Source organism: Belonocnema kinseyi, chromosome 10, assembly GCF_010883055.1.
Source record: "Belonocnema kinseyi isolate 2016_QV_RU_SX_M_011 chromosome 10, B_treatae_v1, whole genome shotgun sequence".
NCBI lineage: Eukaryota > Metazoa > Arthropoda > Insecta > Hymenoptera > Cynipidae > Belonocnema > Belonocnema kinseyi.
The window spans coordinates 112978572-113003428 of NC_046666.1; the positions used below are offsets into that span (position 1 = coordinate 112978572).

Consider the following 24857-nt stretch of genomic DNA (forward strand, 5'->3'; position numbering starts at 1 on the left):
CATAGCGTAACTTTTAAACGGCTGGACGCGTCTTGACAAAACCTTGCACGTACTGTATCTATACTTAAGTGATCATTATACTTGAGTTTGAACGAAATCTGAAACAAAAAAAACCTTGGGCGCTGACGGGTTAAGTAGAGTTAATTAAACTCATAATGTATTGAAACTTACATAATGTAGTAAAATAATGCCTTTTTTTGAAAAAAAAAAACAGTTTTTACGGGAAACTTGCTTTTTTCACAGTATATCGATGGGTTCTAAGAAGAATAGGATATCGCTTCGTTACCGTTAAGAATTAGGCTAACTTTGTTTAGCTAAGTTTTCAGGAGGAATAAATAACCTATTCTTTTTCGAAACATTTCCTACGAATTCAAAACGCCAGTATTTTGTGTTGCAGTTTGTAATGTAATTTAGGCTCCTATAACTTTTAAAACGAATTATTTAAAAATATTTTGATTTATATTAACATTTCTACGTGTTTACTAAATTTCATACAATATGAAGCTAGTCTAATTCTTAACGGTAACGAAAAGATAGCCCATTCTTCGCAGATACCAACGATATGGTGCAAATTTTATCTGAAAAACTTTTACTCACAGAATAGTTGCAAAATCACTTTTATGCTCAATTTATGTTAAAAAATTAACTCTCTTGGACTGGTTCGTGAAAATAGCACAAAGTAGATTTCAGATCCTAGGAAAGTTACAGCAAAAATTAAAAATTTATGATACTCAATTTTGACGATATTACATCTAATTTTTGCCGATAAAACTGAAAAAAATATTCACAGGTTGCTGGGATAAGACTAAAAATGTCCAAGAGTGTCTAATTCGAGTTCCATTTGACGATCAACTACTGTCAGTCAGCCTTGCTGCTTAAGTCGACTGAAATTCGCACAGGTGCGGCTGGTCATTTTATTCATATCTCAGGAGCCCGTGATGATTTAATAAAAAAAAATCAATCTATTAGAAATTCACAGGAAGGACACCTATCCCAAAAATAAGAAAGTAAGCATGCCAAATATTTTACCATTCAACTGATCAGCCATTGGATCGTTGACATCAATAACAATAATTTTCCAGTCCGTTTCCCCTAAAAAATAGTAGAATTATGATATGTTAGTGAAATATATCATATTATGCTATAAATAAGAAAGCGGGAGATTTTCTACGTGAAAAGTCTCCCTCCCGTGTGGCATATGATACTTTATCCCGATTTCTTTAAAATGAAAATATTCGCATGCATTTAATAGGGAAAGCGGAATCGAGTACTTTTAATTAGTGACAACAGAGAAGCGTGCATGCACAGTTGACCAGGTAGGTGCAGTTCCTCTTCATGGCCATTGAATATGAGATTTTGCGTTGATGTTGCACGCCAGGAATTACGTCATTTAACTGACGCCGGGAAAAATTGAATTATAATATAAAGTAACGCATAAAACATACAGTAAATGTCTGTAAACCTTTAAATATTATTTCTGCGAGAAGTAATTTTCACGCAGTATATATTATTCCTTGCAACCCAAATTTTTGATACCTTGTTTTTTGGCCTTGGGGGGGGGGGGGGGGGGGGGGGGGGGGGTGTTACGAAATTCGAATATCCTATAAAAAAAGAGATTGCGATTATATTGAAAAGCCTTTCACAAAATCTGAAGCCACATTTTCTCTCTGATCTGCCCTGATCTCTCTGACTGAAATATATAGTTAAAAGTTAGTCATAAAGACAAACACGGGATTTCAACTATAACCTCGCCTCATGACCGTGATATAGGTGGTTACAGTGTGCGATGGTCTCAATACGGCTAACCGGCAAAGTTCTCCTGCACCCTGAAGAGTCGAGCGACCCACAGTGGGTCAGAATCCCGAAAAGTTGGCCAAAGGTAATATCAAATATGGACCGAAAAATAAATATATGCTTTTAAAAGTTACATGCTTTGATTTTGACGTTGTGCGTCTTAAATATCTTTCAGTGCAAGAAATACTTAAATGTACTATAGAAACTGCAATTTTTTTACGATAATTTTTCCGATATAGCGCTTTTGAAGCATAAATTTGAGGTAGCATTCTGTTGAGCACATCTTGACCTACAATTCACATATTCCCTTTTCTGCAGAAACTTATAAACTGCTATATTTATGGGGTTATAATTCTAGGCGCGCGGACTCGCTCTTCACTTGTATGTTAGGAGCCGGGTGAATCAGATTTGCACATAGGTGTACTACTGCTGTTGTGAAATACGTGTGACCAATGTCACATCGATTACAGATTGCCTCTGTTATATAAACAGCATCTATTCATGATTCTGAATTAATTTTGACTAACATTAACGTTCCTTCGCTTATTCAAACACTTATTGCAAACAATATATTCTGTGTGCCTTGTACATTAGTCTTGATTCGGATTTTCTTTTCATTTTTGTTATTTGTTTACTATCATTATCATTACTATTATTTTGTATTGATATTAGAGTAAAAAGATGGCGAAGTTTACAAAGAGGGAGATTCTTAATCTCTCCTCTCAAAGTGAAAAAAATGAATACATTATGCGGAAATTAAATATGGAGAAATGTTATTTATCTAATGAGTATCTATTTCGCTTGCATCTGTCTATTGCAAGTTTTAGAGGGCAATACGACGCAAAACTTCAAGCAGTCAGCAGAAAAAAAATATATTTGAAAAAAAATGGCAGGTGGTTAGATTCTGACTAAAATTCCTAACTTAAGTATGGAAAAGGAAAACAAAGAAACGAACTTTCGAAGTACATCAAGTTTTTGTCGTTCGTCACTTTCATTTGACTCAAAGTCTGAGCGATCACAAAGACGTGATGTTACTGAAATCATTGCTCAAAATAAAAACGAACCTAAAAGTTTTTGTTAATGGATGGTTATTATGCATTCAACTCATCAAAGGAAAAAGATTTAAGTGCAGTATTGAAAGAAATGATAAAAGACCCAACTGGACCGGCAAAAGTGAGACGAATTATGTAAGGAACAAAAGCCATTAATTGTGAATATGACTCCAGAGGACGGTTGAAGCTTTTCTATTAGAGCAAAAACTGAGTAAATCTATGTACATATCTATGAGAGCTGAAGTTAAATTAAAAGGAGCTGATATTTTCCCCCCACATACAAGCTTAATCATACCGTGAAAAGGATTTGTGAATTTCAAAAATATGTAATTATCCAGGGTATCGCGAATTTAAGTAAACTAGAAGCATAAGCAATTTTAATAAGTTCCTGGGGTTTTTATGGTAGTTCAGGCCACTAATATTATAAACAATCGTTTAAAGAGAAATCTGCAGTAATCAAGGATGTAACTATATTTGCAACTACGTTAATACCCTTAAGATTAGTAAATACTAATAATATTATACTTTGAAATAATAGAACCTCACAGTCACTACGATTTTGTCGCCCTATAGAGATTCAGATTGCTCAAGAATCCGAAAAATTCATTCTGGATCAGAAGAAGATATTCGATATTCAATTACAAGAACTAAAGTATATTGAAATATCAATAGAAGACGTCAAAATATGTATACACTTTTCAATGCATATGACATTGATTGACGGTAAAGTGTTGCATTTCGTAACTGGGACTAGACTGCATATGACTAGACTAGACTCATATGTCACGCAAAGCGATCGCTGTTAAATGACCTCCCAAACATGGAAAAAGGACTCGTTATACCTAATTCTCAATCGTTTTACTTCGGAATATCTCCTTTACACGCTTCGATACGATTTTTTTTAATGATGTCTGCATATTTCATACAAACTACCTGTTAAAAAATAATCTGAATCAGTACAAACTTTGGACGAAATTGGGAATTAAAGTTGATTTGCCCAAAGCTGGTGGTGTGGCACTACTAATAACGATAATTCCGCTTGAAGAGTATTCAAAGAACCAGATGTTCTGGCTGACTGTTTTGGATTGAATAATGAACTTCTCCGTAACTTTAGAAAATACTTATCGCACTATCTTGCCATTTACCAGTAAATGTGAATCTCTTCGCTGAACTATGTACTTCTACAGGTCAACTCCATTTCGAAGATTATTCTTGGTGCAAAATGCCATCTTCGATTCATAAAATACTTATCCATGTTGCCGAAATAAAAAATACAATATATTACCAGTTGGAATGCTGGATGAAGAAGCATCGGAAGCTAGTAAAAAAAATTACAAAAATTACAGGCTTAATCATAGTAGAAAGCACAGCTGAGCTGCTATGAAAGATGTGTTTTATCGATTACTAGATATTTCGTACTTAGTAATATCGGCTATGAGTTTGTAGTCAGGCATTCGAAAAAGTTTTAAAAGAAAACAAGTTCAAATCCACGAAGAAGTCCGAAAACTTCTTGCTATTCTTGAAGTAGATGAAGTTGATGTTGGAGATATTTCAGACAATTCATCAGGAAGTATTATGAATGATTTTGAAGATATAGCCGGACTTTTAGAAACATTACAATTATAGCATGAGGTTATATTGACTGATGAGGAAGATTGATATTTATATCCATAAGGATTTACGGAGCTTGTGTGAGAGGCGGGGGGTTCACAAAAATTGAACACCCCGAAGTTTTAAAAAATTGACCACCAAGCTTACGTTTCATTAAAAAAAATGTTACAAATTTTGTTTATTTTTATAATAAATATGAAGTAATTAATACGTATCTAATCGTAATAATTTGATATGAAGAAATAATATTTTTATTTTTATAGTAAATTCGTTATCAGCGACTTCTAGAAACCCCTTATATCAATATTGAGAAAAAAATCAAATTTAGAAAACTCGACCGCCATATTAAATGCGCAATTATGTTTTAATTCAAAATTTTAAGTACGGATTCGTAATCAGAAGCATCGAAAATCTCTTTATACAAATTTGAAAACGAATAACAAATTTATTTAGTATACACGCCCGCTCTTTTGGATCCACCATTTTGTTTATTGAATTTTGGATTTTTGATTCGTAATCAGCGACCTCAAAAATACCCGAGTAAGAAAATTTGGCCCATTTTGTGAACATTTTCTACTTTTGCTAAATTTTCGGAATTCCGACCTACTGTGCGACTTTTGGACGACCGTCTTCTTCATTCTCTCTATAAGTGTCTTAGAATTTCATTCACATGACTAGCTTAACAAAATATTCCATGTATGAGCGTCCCAACTACCTTGTAAGTTCTTTATACCTGTCTTTCTTTCAATTATCCTTGGCTTTGCTGTTTTTGTCGGCTCCTTTCGGAAATTCGATAACGAAAATGGTTTGTTTCACGACGTCAAAGAGAACTATGCCAGGACATAAGTGCACGACAAAAACCATTGTCGAGAATATCGAGTTCCAATAAAATCGGCATTTCTCATTTTCGACAATTTTCTCATTTTCACCCTTTGTTAACCAACCAACGTGCAATACGCATCATCTGGCATTTTTACCTGTGCTCTCTCCCGAATCTCTCGTGACTATTACAACCAGCGCAAGCGTTCTTACCCTCTTCCGACTTCCTGACGATTCTAATTATGGGGATTATGGGCAAGATTACTGGAGCACACGGGTCAAAGAAAGGCATCAGCGATCATTTTAAACCACAATTTTTATTATTTCTCCTTGTTAACTAAAATTTGGTCAGAAATATTTTCTTTATAGTCATGAATTTTTTCAAATTTTTCCCATTGCCTCTCGTATACAAAATAATGCTCTAAATTTGAGCATTTTTTTTTGTAAAATTATTAAGATTCAAACGCAGATGTGTACAATTTTTTCGCCAATAGTAGGCAGTATGTGCCCTAGGTGTTCTGAATGTGCATGAAACGCTCTGCAGCTATCATCGAGAGTGTCTTGGCTCATAATGTGGCAACGGTATGCTAAAGTAGAAATTACACAGTATTGACATGCTAAAATGAAACTATCAGTGCTTAACTTCAATCCAGGAGATTTAAGTAAAGTAAACGTTAGCTCATACGACATCGACTGATCCAACACATTTCTGTGGAAAATGCCTTGCATCCTCATGTCGCGGAGCTGTTCGCGGAAGTTTTCCTCCAGTAATTTCTTGATCAGGGCCTTCAGGAGTAAGTACTTAAGATGCATAAGGTTTTATGCATTTTGCTCACTCCTGATATTAAAGATAAAGCCAAGTGTTTCAGTAGCCTCCTCCGGAGCATTGTACCGAAATGCGCCTTTGCCCACTTCTTCATGTTTCCTGACCTTTTTGAGAGGAGGCTATCGTCCTTTTGCAGCAATATGTTCTGTACCCCAAATAACCGTATTTTGAAGAAATTCGAGGTTCAGTATACCGCAACCACCTTGACGGCATGAGATGTAAAGTCACGGAACAAACTTCTTCAGACGAATGCTTTTGTTCATGCGTTCAACCTTTCGTCACCCGATATCGATGGATCTTAGCTCTTTCTTCGTCCATGGAACTACTCCAAATGACCAGAGTGCTACCGGGATGGCAAGCATATTCATTCCAAATACTTTGCTTCTTGCCGACAGTTCGGAGGACCAAATCTGTCTGATAAAACGTTTGTATCTGCATTGGGTGCCATCTTTTGCAGATGGTACGTTCAGAATACGGCTTTGTGGCACATCCAGAAATGTATAGTCTCTCAAATGCAAAACTCTCTCGGGCTTCTGTTTATAGCTAGGTCTAGTTCCCTTCCGGATGGCGAAATTAGAGAGAAAGTGGCAATAATGCGAGGCAAAGGAGGAGAGGGCTGATAATGTCGCCCTAAAAGATACTGCTTTGAAAGGTGACGTTGTTAGTTGTCACATGATGTTTTTCAAATGAGATAGTTAACATGTCTTTACAAAGAGGCGTCAATCTCTCTATGCACCTCAGAAAGTGTGGATAAGCCTATAAGCTTTCCAACAGGCAGATGATAAGTCTATGGAAGGTTAAATTGAAAGTTTTTCGGTAGCCTATCCAGGCTATTGACAAGCAGCGCCAGGAGGATGCTGCATCTTTGCAGATACATCTATCGATGAGCAAGCCGATCATTAAGGATAGCCGTGAAGATCTTATATTAGTGTGTTCAGAGAATTTGTTGACCTGTAATTTTTAAGGACAGAAAGTTGCCCATGTCTGGGAGGAGCAATGAGTTTCCTTCCACCAACAATTAGGGAATAGGCTCTTTCCACTTTAGATCCGAGGTGAAAATGCGGTCCAGTTTCAAGTGGGTTGAAGGGAACTTCTTCCGCCAGAAGGTTTGGATAATATTTGGTCCCGACGTGGAATGGTTCGTTATACCTTGAATACTTTTTTCACCTCCTTGGAAATAGTAAGTGGGCATACCTCCTCAGGCCTTATGAGTGAGGGCACTGTGGAGCTCCTTGAAACTATTTATTGGATGCTGGACTTCGTAGAGTTCTCTCTAAAATTCCTCGACCTCCTCTAGTTTCGCTGGGTGGTAATTTCTTGAATGCGTGATGACGTCACCGCAGTTCGCGCGCAAACTGCCAAACCAGATGGTATGCACTCAATCACACACTAAGTGCTAGAAGCGCACTGTCCTGTCCAGCCCATCTATGTGCTGAGTCGAAGCATGTATCCTTTGGTCTTATAATCAGCCGTTTGTTTTATTACAGTTTGCATCCGCTAAAGTTCTCGCTGTATCATACATACCACAATTAATAATCCAGAGTTTGGACCCCTCGAAAAAATCTCTACGAAGCTTACCATACAATTCAGCCAGGTCTTGGGGCTTAGGAGAAACCTGGACATTGATATTTTTCCTCGTCCTAAAGCATCGCTCTTCCTCTATTGGATGCCTGCTATCTAAACTTCGAATCTGAAAGAACTGGGCTCGGATCCCAGTGGACCTTAAGTACAATGTTTTCGCAATTTACAAATAAAAATCAATATTAGAAAAATCCTTCCTGGCGCTCCTATATGTTTTTCATAGATTTCGTCTCCCAGCGGCGAACCATTTAGTTATTAAGTGGTGGGAGGTGGCGCTAGTTGACTAGTAAGGATCCTCTAGGGAAGTTTGCGACAATATTCCCCCCTACACTGACCCGTGAAAAATGGACAGGAAGTGACGTCAGACTCCCTGAGCACGATCGTACTTTTAACCTCATACTGAATGCAAGGTTGTGTCATACACACACATATTTATACACTGCACTAACGGACAGCTGCCTTCCACTACCCCCACCTAATCTGAGCGAAAGTCTCCAGTAAACTCAGCTCGACCAATCCGTATTAGGCACATGGTTTGTCGCATCCTTCCCTAGAGGATCCTTAGTTGACTAGTAGAGTTTCCAAATCGTGATGCAGCGGAACAGAAACAATTCTCGTTCAACAGGTGGAAAACAGCATCTTCGCCTAAGAATATTGTAGCGCAATGTCAATTATAAACTTTGAAGGATTTTCGGAAAGTACAAATTCAGGTTTCAGTAGTTTTGACAGCTGAGGTTATGTCTGTCTGAGCTGCTGAAAGAGAATAGAGTGTATATTCGTTAAATACAGTAATAGTTATTTGTGATATAAGTGCGAAAACCGAGTAATTGCCACGAAGTATGTGACAAGAAATATCGACTTTACATCGTTTCCAGACTAGTTTCAAACATGGTTCAGTCTTTTCCAAGTGTGTACTCTTCAGCCTATATCTGCACTACTTTCAGGGCATTTAAAAAGACACTACTCTCTCTCCCTCTCGTCACATATATAATGCGTTACACATACTTTTCAAAAGATTTTTAATGTGAATACAAACCCACCCTTTAAATTAGTATGAAATGTTTCCACTCAAGTAAATTTCACTATTCGTGGTATTTAAGGGTTTTTGGGAACGCTAAACGTAAATCAAGAATCAAGTTGTCAATATTCAAGATGTCAAATCGTAAAAGGAGAATGAAAACAGAAAAATAAGTGATGTGACTCATAATTATTAACTGATGTTTTTTCGGGTCGGTCATTTTGAATCCAATTAAAAAGGTCAAACTTCAAAGTGTCTATTCCAATTTAGCTAATAAATATGCTAAAAACATTAATTTTCTTCACTACTCGGTACGGCATTTTCGCACGAGAAATGAATCCATAAGAATCGTCAGTCAACGGTCTAACGTCACGTTACGCTCCAAAAAGATAGCTGGCTGGGCGTGCATATTAATGACATTCATGAATTCATGGAATCACGAAATTCCTTCAAATCATGGAATTTCTTATTTCAATAGTACATTTCACTTAAACATTCTTTCCAAATTTCACTTCTATCGTGCATGCCGAGACACACACTTCTTGCAAACAAATTTTCTTTGCCCCCCCCCCCCCCCTGTTTCTCGTTAATTTGACATGGTAAAAAGGCAGCTTTTTATTGATGTAAGGTTTAGAAGCGATGCCATGTTAAGAATAATTCCGTGTTTCAGTATCTTGTTCATTATTACACCATTAAGCCATTTCCCTTTCGGGATAGGCGTGACTCACTCGGTGGGGAAAGGAGTAGTGTGCGCAAGCGATAGAGAATTTTCAGGTTGATCCAGAATTCTCGTGTTATTTATGTAAATAACACGTTCGTTCCTCAACACTGCTCCGACCCAGGTTGCTGATCAATCTCTCTAGCAATCACCCCAAGTGGAGATCCTCACAAAGTCGTTATGTAAGGTTCCCCACTTGGGTCCATTAGTGGAAAAGGTCTTTTGTTTCAGGCGTCATTCACTCTACTAACACTCTTTTTATTAACTATTTGCCGCCATACTTTCCTCTCCTGGCATACTTCTCTAGCTTCTTTTATGTCCATGCATTTTTTCATGCAGACTCTCGTGTTTCTGTGACTTCTTATGTCTCTTCTAACTAGGGTCTCATTCACACATTCTAACCATTCTTTCCGCGGTCTACCTCTGGGCACGCTGCCATTTACTTTACGTTTATACACTTGTTTCGTTATTCGTTCATTTGGCATTCTCTCAACATGCCCGAACTATCTTAACCGATTTCTTTCCCATGTGTCTACTAGCGTCTCTTCAGCACCACATTCGTTTAGAATTATCTCGTTACTTACTTTGTCCATCAGAGTTTTCCCGCATATTATGCGCATGCATCTCATATCAATTGCGTTAATTTTACTCTTATATTTTTCTTGATAAGCCCATGTCTCGCAACCGTATAGTACAGTCGGTACAAATATACAATTATGTATTGCCACTTTAGCTGTATTTGATATATTTTTACTTCTGATGAGGGGACCTACTCTACCAATAAACTTCTTACCATCGTTTATGCGTCTATCTAATTTCTCATCTATCTTCCCCTCTCTAGTAAATAAGCTACCAAGGTATACGATCTTATCAATTTGTTCAATTCTCTCATCATTTAATAAAATATTGCATAGGGTTTTCTCACTCTTTCCTTCGAACACCATAGTTTTTGTTTTATTTGCGTTAATTTTGAGGCCCATGCTCTTCATGCATGTACCTAGTTTATTCAACATTCTTTGTAAGTCTTCGATTGACTCTGCCATAACAACCTTACCATCTGCAAACGCTAACCCACGTACCCTTACTGTTTCGAGATCCACACCCTATTCGTCGAAAAGATCCATTCTTAAAAACTTGTACATAAACAATATAAATAACCATGGAGACATAACGCATCCTTGTCTAACTCCTTGAATAATATCGAATTATCATTACCCTACGAATAAGCATTTCAGCGTTAATACCGTCTACCCCAGCAGCCTTACCAGTTTTCAAGTTCTAAATTATATCCCTAACCTCAGTGACATAGACTTTCTCAATTGAGTTTTCTATCGCATCGTGTTCAAAATCGCAGTTGTGGTGTCCTATAGCTTCATCTCCGAATTGTGTCCTAAAATAGTCTCTGAAAGCCTCTAGTATTCCGCCTGCATTATATACCATTGCCACCCTACTATTTATGATGTTAACAAATTCTATACTTTTGTTTCCTTTCATTTTTTATAAAGCAGTTTCTTGCTTCCATCAAAGTCGTTTTGTATTTTCATCCTATCTTCTGCTCTAATTGTATCTTTACGTTCCTTAACTAATCGTTTGAGTATCCTTTTTTCGTGTCTATAATCATTTCTACGTCTATTTCTGTCTTCATTGCTCAGACCTGCGATGTTCAAAGTTCTCCTGTACGCTTCTCTCATTGCTTTTGGGGCAGCCTTAATTTCATCATTCTACCACGCATCACTAGACATTCTTCCTACAACTGCGGTACTACACACTTCGATCGTACATCTAACAATGATATCCCGTAACTTTGTCCAGGCGCCCTCTATATCTTTGATTTTTATATGGCCCTCCCATGTTGCCCTATCTATGCTTTCGATTATCTTATTTTGGAAATCTTTTCGCACATCTAGTTTCTCTAGGTTCTCAATTTGGTTCACGTTTGTTTTGTTTTCTTGGTTCTCTTTTTTCTCCATCCTTGACCTAAGTTAAATTTTAAGATCAGAAGGTAATGTTCAGTATTGCATTTAGGACAGCTCATGACCCTTGTATCTTTGATTAACTCTATAAGTCTTTCAACCGCAACAACAAAGTCAATTATACTACAGCTATTTCCATTAGACCAGGTGTATATGTGGATCATTTTTTGCCTAAATCAAGTATGTGTAATACATATATACTCCTTTCTAAACATAGCCCAACTAATTTGTCTCTAATTTGTCTTTCTGTATCATGATTTTGGATGCCCACCCATCCGTTCATGTCTCCTAGTAGAATTATTCTTTCCCCATGTTCGCAAATATTTATTGTGTTTATAATTCTAAAAAACTAAACTACTTTAAATGAAGGATTTGGATTCAACACTAAAAGATCTATGAAAGAATATACGTCGCACATTAAAAATAATGTTTGAGTGGTAGGGTTATCCAAAACCCGAAAAGTTTGAAAAATGCAATATTTGTTCGGAAATTCTTATTCCTTGTTGGAAGAAAGAAATTCCCTATAAACTTTGTTATAGTCCGATGACAGTAGCATAGTAATATTAAAAATCCGGGGTCCCAGATTCGATGAGGGTGTATGAAATTGCCGGCGATGATTGAACACACTTTGGTCGTATGAGTGACTGACTGACTTACCGAGTTGATAGTGAAGACCTGACAGCTTACAAGGAGATCTGCCGTAAAGAGACCTACCAGTTTGCATTAGTTGCTAGTGTAATGCTTCCTTTCAAGTTTGCGAGTTGGAATTCCATAACGAGTTTTAGAAATAGGATTTTTCAAACGTTCGATATTCCGCGTAAGCTTCCACCGTCTTAGAAGATAAAATTCTCGCGAACCGGAATACAAAAAATTTGTGTCGATTTCCAACGGGTGAGAGGAGCGGCGGGCGACCAATGACAGAGCTTGATCCATTCTCCCCACCGCTGGAATGCGCGCGAAGTCGCTTGGCGGTTGGGAACTGCCAAAAATCGGCAGAAACTTAAGTCAGTAGCTTTTCGACCGAGAAGCGCATCTTGTCATATAGGACGACATACTTCGACAAACATTCCCCGTAAACTGTACGACTAATTTGTTCATAATTAAATTCATTCTTGTTCCTTTTAAATTCCAACTCTTTATTTCAATCAGTTTTTATCTCTTTCTATTGATTTTTTTGGGTCGAATATCAAATTTAAAGTCAAGTTCTTAGCATCCAGACATACTTAGTAGTAATCCAGGATCCCGGATTTTCCAGCTTCGAGGATGTGGGCGGTTCTCCTTCAGTGATTGAAAGGTTAGTAGAGTGTCCGACGGATTTTCACTAATAGTGCGCACTGTCAGAAAATCTGGCGGACGATCCGCATCTCGTTCTTCGGTTGTGCGTGGCGCGATAGCCACGCAGTGGCTATCGCGGTGGCTATCGCGGTAGGATCGGCGGTTGACAATCGCCAGGCTGTCGACCGAAAGAGCTAAGAAACGGCTCGATTCGGGAGTTATTACCTAATAGTTGTGACTTTCGAACGAGTTATCGCGTTTTTCTTCGTTCGGGTACGGTCCCCGATACTTTTCGGCTTTTTATCCCTTCGCGCGGATACATTGGTTTTAGAGATTTTTCCTTCAATCGCGATGTCGAATCGTTTTTGCCTTTCATGTTAACGTCTGCCAATCTTCCTCCTGAGAAAGGAGTTTAAATTCGTCGAATCCCCATTGATAACCGGAACCTTATCAAGTGATACAATAAATTTCAGACTGATCGTCCATTTTCTTTGTATTTGTAACTTTTTATATGTTGCACCGGTTCGTCTCCACACAAAAATTAATCAATTATGACATCGAAAAGAATATGCGATCAAAGTGATAGTGAAGTGATGCAAATGATCTATTTATATCTGCAAAAACCAAATTGATTTCTGAGAAATCAAAAGTTTAATACTAACCTCACCAAAAAACTTCCTAGCCTGGCAAAATCAAAAAAATCAGATCAAAGAGACAGAGAAATCCTAAATGACATGCTTTGAGGACTTATCACAAAGTAAATCCCTATCCACTTAATGGTCTACCTACACCATGTTAAAAAAAACAGTGGAACAAAATCACAACGTTGGCATCAGTAAATACTTTGGTTTAATAAGTCTTTTGGAATTGCTCACGAAAAGATTTCGAAGCAAAAAAGCTAAAGAGCTAGCACAAAAAGAAATTGATAAAGTTGAACATAAAAAAAACCAATTGTATTTACAAACGATGAAATATATTTATCATTTTTTTAAGGATATTATTCGTACAAATAAAGCATGAAAATATATTTACAATTTTATCTACAGGTAGGTCTCTATTTTGGATTCCAAGTAGCGTGTAAAAGAGAGGATTTGCACAATTTAATAACAGAAGATATTTGTGATACTGGATCTTATTATCGGATCAAACTTTGAAAGACAAAAACAAGTACTCCAAGCAATTTTAAGGTTGTGAGGCAGTTCTATGGTATTATTAAAATAAGCATTCTTCTGCGTGCAAAAGATATGCCAACTAGCATATTTGTCATAAGTAATCAACATGGAAAGTGTACAAAGCAAGTTATTGGGCTGAATAAATTCCGAAATATGTTAAGAAAACTTGCTAAATATGTGAAGCAGCCTGAACCTGAACTTTACACAGGACATTGTTTTCGCAGAAAGCTCAGAGGCTGCAAAATATAATTGCCAGAACCCATGAGAACGGACATTGGGCACTATAAAAAAATTCACGAAAAATTAAGCAACAATACTACTGGTGCGGAATGAGTAAACAGATTCATCAATATATAAAAAGTTGCCCCATTTGCGCAAATAAACGCAATGACAGAAAAATACACGCCGATGCAGCAATAATTAAAGCAGCAAAATTCCTCTTAAACAATCAACGGAACTTCTTGATCAACTAGGCATTCAACAAATAAACATTGCAGCCTATCGTCCAGAAAGTAATAGAATCGCCGAAAGAGTGATTCGAACAATCAAGGGGTTGGCGAATAAATAGTCAAGACCCAATGATGAGACTAATGAAGGGAGTAAAGATACATAATCAAAGCCCTCATTTTACAACAACATACACGCCGGAAGAACTTCTATTCACAACAACTAGACACTGGGAAAAGAAGAAGAAATCAACGAACGGCGAAAGGAGCGAAACAGCGCAGTTACAAGATGCACCGAACAAAATTATCCAAGCAAAAGAAGTTAATCAGGGAAAAATTCAAAGAACAGGAAAGGATGAAAATTATAAAGTTGGGGATTTAGTGTTCATACACATCAATGTACTAAGAGAGGCCAAGAGCAGCGGAGGCATTATAATCAGGTTAAACGAAACCAAGCCACAGAATAAATTCCATCTCTTGCATATATATTTAAGGGAAAGAATATACAACCTGCAACCCATAGATGACTATAATCAAAGAACTGTACACGGCAAGAGTGTATCATGAAACATGGGACTCAGATACCGGTTCATAGAAAGCATCTCTCGAAACGGACAGAAGCGAGGATTATTTAATTTCATTGGAAGTGCTACCAAATATCTGTTTGGTGCCATGAGTGTAGAAGACGCTGAACATATCAACAAAGACGTCGACGAAGTATTAAACAAATCTAGCGTATAGTTGCATTGATAAAAAATCAAACCAGTTTGATACAAACTACAATTTCGCATCTAGAAGAAATAAAATATCAACAGCAAACTGACCTGACAAAGTTAGAGAATGTGGCTACTCAGCTAACTGACGCAATTAATGCGTTAGTGTTTAACAATCAAATTTTTAATTCATTGTTCTTAATAGAATTAATTGTTGAAGAGACATCAGAAATTATAAAAAAATGTAGAAACAGCAATATCCGAAGATAAAAGCGGGATTCTTACGCAAAAAATTTTAAGCAACCTTTACAGAGAATTAAAAATGACGTAGCATAGATATACCGTATGCCCTAAATGAAGACAATTACTTTCTAGACATACGGATCAGTACTATAGATATAGCATTAGTCAACAATAAACTTATATACAACGTACATATGTACGCCAAAGCCAGACCTAGTTGACTACATGGTAATACGATATATCACACTATCTTTTTATAGTTCATTTAACTACCGTATTTATTACGGTGTCCAAAACAAAACAATTGCTTTATCACAGGATAGGACATCTTACACTGTTATAGATGAAAGCGAATGTCAACAAGCAGGAGATATAAAATATTGCAAGGCAACTGAACCTCTGAAACAAGTACACTAAGACGGTACCTGTCTAGGTTGGATCATCAACCATCAAGGAAACCCCTGTGAAAGGCAATATTTCACAATTAACACCAACTTCATAAATAGTTTCGCGAATGGATATCAGTGGTATCTCTTGCCTCTGAACTATAGGAAACTCACCACCAGATGTCCACAAGAAGAAATCATCGAAACCATATCAAGATCTTCAATCTTAACCCCGGAAGTTCACTGTAAGGCAGTCTTTACCGATGAGGCTTTTATAGCAGCCACCCATTATTGTAAAAAAAAAACCGTAATTCAACAAGAAATCAAATTGGATTTTTCAGAAATAGAATTAAAAATCCTCTCCAATGAGATCCCATTACAAATTGTCTCCAATGAGATCCCTTTACCTGTATTTTCTAGCAACCACATTACCCTCCAACAATTAAGAATTTCAGCTCACAACCTGAAGATGGCCCAACAGGATTATCAGTCTTTTAGCAACCAGAAGCAATCATTCTTGGTGGACCCTCGGCACTACTTAGTTGAAACACCTAGGATACAACAGCCTAGCTATCTAATTGTTCGGAGCACTTTGGAAATATGGTCTAGGACAGCTAACAAAGAGGATACTCTTTACCACACCGTGCGGGAAAGTCATGTACCGAGTCAAAGAACCCGCCACAATATTCCATGCACCCTGTGCACCGACTGCAGCCCGAGTAACCTACCACTCGACCTCCAACCCAATATTTACGAATAACGAGGACGTTATTTAATCTTGGAGGGTGGAGTTGTGAAAGGGATCACGACGACTGACTATGCTGGACCATCATTTTTTGGTTATAAAAGCCTAATGGCCTCTTGGCCCGACAGCATTTTTATACTGTATCTTGAAGCGGACACACTGTCCAAATAAAATCATACTAAGATTTATCAAAAAGTCTCCAATATTTCTTTCATACTTTCCCGGATAAAATTAGATTAAAAAAAAACTAAACGTCGTAATTTTTTAGATCAAAACCTTTTAATAAAATACTCTAATCTCATTATTAACTTCTTTGTTATGTCTGTTGATCTAACCATAACCTTAGTAAATTTAAAAATGTATGATAACTTTATAAAGCTATTTAGGAATTGTTAGTTTATGACAATTTTTGGTTTCTAAACACCATTCTAATGACAAACCAGTGAAATTTTAGTGACAAATAATTTTTATCAAAAAAAAAAAAACACTAGAGTATTTGCTTAAAGAAATGATTAATAAAAATCAAATAAATGTTTGGATACAATCTTCTTGTAATGGTTCTTTAAGTCTATATTCAATAATTATATCTTCAACCAGAACTATCCCAATGTGCTTCGCTTTGTCTTTTCTTCTCTCGTTTAATTGGTTTACCATTTATTACTGGCTATGAGAATTTCAAATATCTTGGTTTTTATTTCTTTTTCTTCTTATAAAACAGAGGGCTTTGACCATATACATTTCAAACTTTTTTATGGGAAGAAGGAAGTGGGAGAAAATTAAAAGTTTAAGAACAGAGCCACAGGAAAATAATGGTAAAATAAATAATATTAAAATTTCCGAAAAAATACTGCTAATAAAAACCACGGTGTGTCCTAGAGTTATCCTTGCAGGGGTGGATAGAGAGAAACAAAGAAGTAAAAAGTCTCATAGATTTTTTGTTTTCAATATGTGTTTTCAAGGTGCATGTTCGTGAATCGCTTTTGTACCAGAGTGCGTGCATAGAGAGTAGCAGTTGTTGTCAGTAACAATTCCCGTCCGTGTGTCATCGATCTGAACTTGCCTAAAAGAATTTTAGGACATTTTTCGATCGACCGGAGTAAAAGATGGAGACAAATTTCCAACATCAATCAAGGCAATGGTAGGGAAGTATCTCCGTTTAGTTGGCTTTTTGGAGATGTTAGAACACACTTGGGCATGTTTCATTAAGCTCAGATTGTAGGAGTATAATTCGAAAAATAACATTATTTTCACAATACCATAAAAACCCCCAAGTATACTCCCACTAGTGTAGTCTTGCCGACATGACTGATAACACCTGATAAATTTGTATTTAACTGGTAGTTTCCGGTTAATTTTAATGCAAATTGTACTTGATTTAATAACCTCAAGTGAATAAGTACGCGGTCTGTCTAATTAACAAGGTCTTATTAAACAAGTTATCCAGACTAAACTAGACGGATTGTGCCTTGGGATTAACTACCAAAAGGAAAATAAATTGTACTTTTCGAATCATGCTAGCACAAACTGAATTTTCTTAAACTTAACCTATTAAGTAAGCACTTATTCAGTCTGATCAACTATGTCGTCAAGACTACACTAGAGAGTGTGTCCGTGGGTCTCTTAACTCATAAGGTGGGTTTGAAAACAGTTCAAAACATTATTCCTTGGATCATTGTTTTGATGAAAAAATCAGTGAGGTAAGCACTTTGATGAATGTGTCAAATATGTAAAAAAAATTCCTACAAACCCTCGAAGAGAATTCAAATAAAAAACAGTGGGACCAACCACTTTGATGTTTCTGGAGATTTCTCGATTTTACAAAGAAAAATTTTTCGCACAGCTTTGTAAGTTCACATTTGCATAACAATTACTGAGAGGAGAATTCTTTTTAATTTCATCATGTTATTGATCAATTATTGAAAGTTTTATTATACTCGAGCGGGTTCCAACCGCCCTATATTTCGCTTTGTTGTACGTACACTGTTACAAAAGCGGTCCACGTACATACACGAGTTCAAAGCTCTGTAATATAGAAAACTGAGACCAATTTTCACTCATCCGTATTAGAGTGGCCGGCAAGTTAGCACACCCGCTTAAAAATCAGCAGCCTTCACAATGATAACTTCGCGCCGCCTCAACCCAGACTTTTTTTAATCTTGTGGTCATGTGACCCTAATCTCGCAAACGATTCTACAGAACTTTTCAAGATTCTGTCTTGAATTATTTCGTACGATTTACTGAAGTTTTTGAATCCAAGTCTCAGTTTAAGAATTACGGAGCTATAAAGCTCAATGTATTTTCCTGTGAATACCTCACAAGATTCGTTGTGAAAATTACTCGTAATATGTTTAAGAACCTTCTTATTTTGCAGGATTAAAGACATTTACTATATTTATAAAGTTAGAAATATATATTACCTTCATCTATAAGTGCTACAGTTCCAATAACTTTCACTTTTAATACCTCGCCTCTTTTAGCTACCTGAAAAAATTCCTTCATTCAATACTTATTTTACATGATTAAAACGGGTACTTATCAGACATGTATGACAAATTGATACTAATGTATACTAAAATGAAACAATACTAATAGCGTCCCTAAACATTTTGTTTTTATTTAACCATATTGAGAATAGGAAGCGCCCATTAATTGTTTAAGGCACCTAAATAAGCGGCGACGATGAAAATAAGTATTTTCATTAAAAATACCATTTTTAAATTTCTGCTGCTCCCTCTATACCCTATTCTTCCTCCTTTGGCATTAAAAATCATATTTTTTGTTTCATTGCACAAATGTTTAGATATTTTTAGAGGTCGCTAAAGCAATTTGAAAATACAATTATTCTAAACAAATAAAAAAATTAAATTTTGGTTACTGAAGCAGAAATTTGGAATTGTATTTTCAAAATATTTTTAACTACACCTTTTGTGTTCTGGTCCACAACAATTCAATTCAAATTGTTAATAATGTAACCGCACTGGTTATTGTTTATAATAAATATAAACTACATTTATATCACATCCTCAATTTTTCGGCCATGAAAAAGGAACTTTATTGTATACATCTTAAGAAATAACCTAATTTACTTTGATATTTACTGGACCCTTATATTTTACAGTTATGTACAAATCAGCACTGTTTAAGTCCTTAGTATATACAACAGAACCCGAAAAAATGCTTTGATAATAGTGGACTTTTTCGCGTTCGCACATTCACTGTTTTCTTCTTCCCCTAACTACAGTGAAAATTATTTTTAAAAATAATGTAGTTAAAATAAAAATGATTAAAATTTCAACACCTGAATCCTGTTATTCTATGATATCCACAATTAAAAAAATTGAAAATAACAGATAATATTTTTAAACTAAGGTTTGTCGTTAAGTTTATTTATTGAATTTGAATGAACAAACGTATGTTCAAAGAATTAATTAACAAAAACATAAAATACTAAAGTATTAATCATAATTGTGAATTGTAAATTTTTCGAAAATAGATCATGATTTAAAGGAGAGTTACAATAGTAAAAACTTACCAAACAAAAACTGACATTAGTTGGTTAGAAGACAATCGTTGTTGCTGTAAAAACTTTTGTCAATGAAATTCTAGAGTCAGATCACACACAATTGAATTTGTTCATAAATTATATTTTTTTATTTGATTTTTTAGCATTTTCAAGATGAAATTTTCAGTTATATTGACACTGAAAAGTTAAAGAAGGTTTCTAAAATGTATGCTTGAAATGATTTCTTTAAAATTTTCAGAGAAAACCCTATTTTTATGCGGTGAAAAATCATGTGTTTTAGGTGTAAATTTCATCAAAACGGTACTGACTCAATATATAGATTTTTTAAGCATTTGAGAACGGAAGAAAGCAAGCTTGTCGAATATCCGGGCTTTTGCGATAATCTCGGATTAATAAAATTTTGAAAAATCAAACCTTTGTTGAGGAAATCATTATTTTTACGACAAATATTAATTTTGCGAAGGATAGAAATCAGCAAGTAGCAGATGACAGAATTTGAACGGCGAGAATTGTTCGAAAATTAATTTTTTTACTCACAATTCTGACAATACAGAATAATTCTCAGCACTGATCATGTTTTCGAAGGGCCACGTATTGATGATGCTGATTATAAATTTAGCGAAATACGTCGCGAAATGGAGACAAATGTAGAGAAAACTGTCATGTCCTGTGTTGACTCCTCAGTGTACATATAATAAGCCATCCTGTTAGCTGTCGCCTTCGCACCACGCACGGTATCAGGATGCTCTTCCTCATTGACCGCTGGTCCCGACTGCCTGTCTCAAAGGAGAAAGCCTATTCTGCGACATTGAGTTTTTGATGAGACTCTCATCAATCGATAGTACGTCAAAAATAATTAGACATGTGTCCCGGCTTCTTTGTAAGTGGGCCCTTTTAAGAACTATGAGCGTATGCTAATTACAACAGCCGCGACTGCCCGACATCTACTGATTTACGCGCGACTATTTTTACCAAGCACCGCCAGTGTAGTGGGAAATCACGTGCCTGGCAACCACGCGATAAAATTTTCTTTAAATAGTGAAATTATTGGGAAATAAATTGCAATTGCAATTGCGAAGTAAAAATAAAAATGTGGATACAATTTTCTACAAAATGTTGAAATAGTTTTTGAAGATAACATCTGAAAATTCACCAAATCTTTTATAAATCTATTTATGATGGTATGTAAATTTGTGAATTTACCCAGTTTGAAATTATAACTGGACTATTCGCAAATTCATTTCTAATTTGTATATTACCAAATTTTCCATTATAATAATTCCAATATTACAAAACTAGCGAGGTTTCACTTGTATTTATAGGTCATAAATTTATCAAGTTACCCAGTAATACATTTCAATAAGATCAAATTTGGAAATTAGGCTATCTGCAAATTTATTTATATATTCCAAGCTTATCAAGCCACTCAACAAGTATTTTGGATATTACAGAATTTTGCACATTGTCAATTGCTCCAACATTACAAAACTGGGGAATATTGACTTTTCTTTATAAATTATAAATTTATCAAGTTACCAAGCAAAAAATTTCAAAATTATCATATTTCGAAATTAGACCTTTTGCAAATTGACTTACAAATTCCAAGCTTATCAAGTAATTCAATAATTAATTGGGATATTGTAGACTTTTTCACATTGATAATTATTCAATAATATACAAAACTGGCCAATATTGACTTTTCTCTATAAATTAAAAATGTGTCAATTTACCCAACAATAAATGTCAAAATGATCAAATTTCCAATTTCTAAAATTTCGAAATTAGGCCCTCTGAAAGTTTATTTATAAATTAAAACTTTGTCAAGTCGCCCAAATATAAATTTTGATATTATACAGTTTACCAGATTTACAATTTTAAAATATAAATTAAAAATGCATCAGTTCGGCAAAAATGTTTGTTTCTAAATTGCCAAATTTATCACATGTACCACTTTTGAACGTAGATTTTCGCTTGCTTCCGCCAACGTTCGATTTTATTTGTTTCATTTATTTTAGTGATTCTATTGATTTTATTTCACTCATACAATAAAATAAACACCATTAATAAAACCAATAAGATAGATAAAAAATAGAGACCAGTCAAATAAGTTATTGGTTTTATTTGTTTTATTGATTTGATTGATTGAATTTGAATTGATCGAACATTGGCGGAAGCAAGCGAAATCCTCCGAAGAGAAATGGACACGTACCAGATGCCGTATTGTTGAGTGTCATAACTTTAGTCATATTTTACACACATAAAATACATTCATAAACTTACAATTTATAAAAAAATGTAAGCACTCACCACGTTCTACATTTAAAAATTGTACATGTGATAAATTTGTCAAATTAGAAAAAACACTTTTGGCAAAATGATACATTTTTAATTTATATTTTAAAATTGTAAATCTGAAAAATTCCTAAATATCGAAATTTATAGGCGGGCGACTTGATAATGGTAGAAATTATAAATAAATTTGCAGAGAGCCAAATTTAGATACCATCATAAAGTGATTCATAAAAAATTTGGTGAATTTTCAGATGTTATCTGCAAAAACTATTTCAATATTTTGTAGAAAATTTTATACACATTTTTATTTGTTTTTCGCAATTGAAAACTGCCTTATCTTTGGTTGATTCTCATTTTTTCAAAAGCTGCCATGAACAGTGCATCACCCTACTACGTCATAATCTACTACGAATATATCAGCCACAAATATGTAAAGAACAATAAACTACGATTATACAAAAAATGAATTGAAAAGTGTCTGCCTGAAATTTATTTCCAATTAAATTCACTAGTAAAAAAAGAATTTCATCACTGGGGAAGCTTTAGAAATTATTATTTGAAATGTTTACAATACGAAAAAAAATGTCGACAAAAAGATGTGAACCAACGACAGCATCGTAGCCAGGCATGTTCTTTCCCACTACACCGGCGGTGCTTGATAAAAATAGTTGTGCGCGAATCGGTAGATATCGGGCAACCGCGGCTGTCATGATTAGCAAACGCTGATAGCTCTTAGAAAGGCCTACTTACAAAGAAGCCGGGACACGTCTCTAATTATTTTTGACGTACTATCTTTTCCCTTTGAGACAGGCGGTCTGGACCAGCGGTTGATAGGAACGGGCACCCTGATACCTTGCGTTGCGCGAAGGTGACAGATAGCCCGGTGGCTGATTGCAACTCTAGTTAGAACTTACACACACAGGACACGTCAGTTTTCTGTACATTTTCCTCCATTCATGACCTATTTCGAAAAATTAAGGGTCACCATCATCAAGTAATGGCCCTTCGATAACATGATTAGGGACCATCCATATACCACGTGGACAGTTATGGGATGACGGCGGGTATGGCAAAATTCCACGCTTGTCCACGAGGGGGACCGGGGGGTTAGGCTAAAATCCACGTGGACACTCGTTCCCTTAAATCTGTGAAAAATATACTGAAATCAGACAAGGTATACTCGAGGTACACTCGAATTTTTTGTATTGTGATTTGAAGACCAATAATATATTTTCATAAAAGCGATCCACGTGGAAAGATTAGGGGGGGGGGGGGTGTAAAAATTCCACAGCTGTCCACGAGGGGGGGTGGGTCAAAAAGTGGTAAAAAATTGTCCACATGGTATATGGATGGCCCCTTAGTGCCGAGAATTATTCTATGTCAGAATTCTAAATGAAAAAAAATTGTGAACAATTCTCGCCGTTTAAATGCTTTGGTCTGCTACGCCTTGATATCTCTCTTTCGCAAAATTAATATTTGCCATGAAAATTATAATTTCCTCGACAAAAGATTTGATTTTTCAAAATTTTGTTGATCCGAGAATCTCGCAAAATCCCGAATATATGACAAGTTTTTGTGCTTTAGTTCTCAAATCCTTCGGAAAAAATATATATTGAGTCAATGCTATACCGATTAAAACAATTCAAAGTCGGATTTAACTAACAGCCTTAATTCAATAGTCAGTTTTAATCGAAGATATTTATTTAAAAAATACGTCTCAATAATTCTGATTTATTAGTTTGAAATTACAAAAATTATTATATGAGGATAAATTTGAATTAATTGCAGCCTTATCCTTGCATGCGGGGCTCTACAAGGATGGACGAACACTTTTCCCTAGCTTCTCGTGGGAACAACAATTACAACATCAAACATAGTTGTAGTAAGTGCGGTTCAAAAAACAGAACGCGCAGGGCTCCCGACAATGGGTCGGCCAACAATGCCAACCACTTTAGAGCTGGTGGAGACAATGACTTGCTAGAGTGCTACGATGCGAAAGTGGCCCCTGGACGGGGTTACATGGCACGGCTGCATTCTCTGTGGTACGAGAAACACCCGGAGCAATCGCACTTTTCGCAGCAACGTCTGCAAAACCATGCTAAACTACTCCGAAAAAGGGGCTATGTAAGCGGAACGCCTACTCTACCACAGCTAGAACAAGCCGGCAACAGAGAAAGAGAGGCGACATTAAGACCAACCGCGGACGAGCATTCAATAGAGGAAGAGCGATGCTTTATGACGCGAAGAAACATCAACACCAAGGTTTCTCTCAAGCCTAAAGATCTGACTAAAATCGATGACGAGCTTTCTGTACATTTTTCCGGAGAATCCGACCTCTGGGCTATCAGTTATTGTGTGTATAATGCAGCGAGAGCTTTGGCCGATGCGTACCGTAAAACAAAACCAACGGTAGATCATAAGACCAAAAGACGAATGCATCAGCTTGTCATAAAGGTAGGCTGGGCAAGACAGTACGCGTCCCGCATTCAGTGTGTGACTGAATACATTACATCTGTCAGGAATTTTACCGCCAAAGTTCGAAAGTTCGCGCGCGAACTCCGGACTCAGAAAATATAAAAAGCTTCAAGGAGTTATATTTTGCCTTCACAACACCTGATAAAGAATGCCCACCCATCACTACCGAAAAGATGAAAAAAGTATTAAGAGGGA

General features: G+C 36.0%; 1 protein-coding gene across 3 annotated transcripts in view; it reads right to left on the bottom strand.

Moving 5' to 3' along the window:
* Positions 1–24857, bottom strand: part of LOC117181507 (inorganic pyrophosphatase) — a 112284-nt gene that overhangs the window by 26608 nt on the left and 60819 nt on the right. For all 3 annotated transcript variants that reach the window (XM_033374258.1, XM_033374259.1, XM_033374257.1), the window contains exons 4-5: positions 18790–18853; positions 1030–1092 (exon numbers count right to left, since the gene is read on the bottom strand). In XM_033374258.1, the coding sequence (XP_033230149.1) occupies positions 1030–1092; positions 18790–18853 (127 nt within the window). The remainder of the gene's footprint in view (positions 1–1029; positions 1093–18789; positions 18854–24857) is intronic.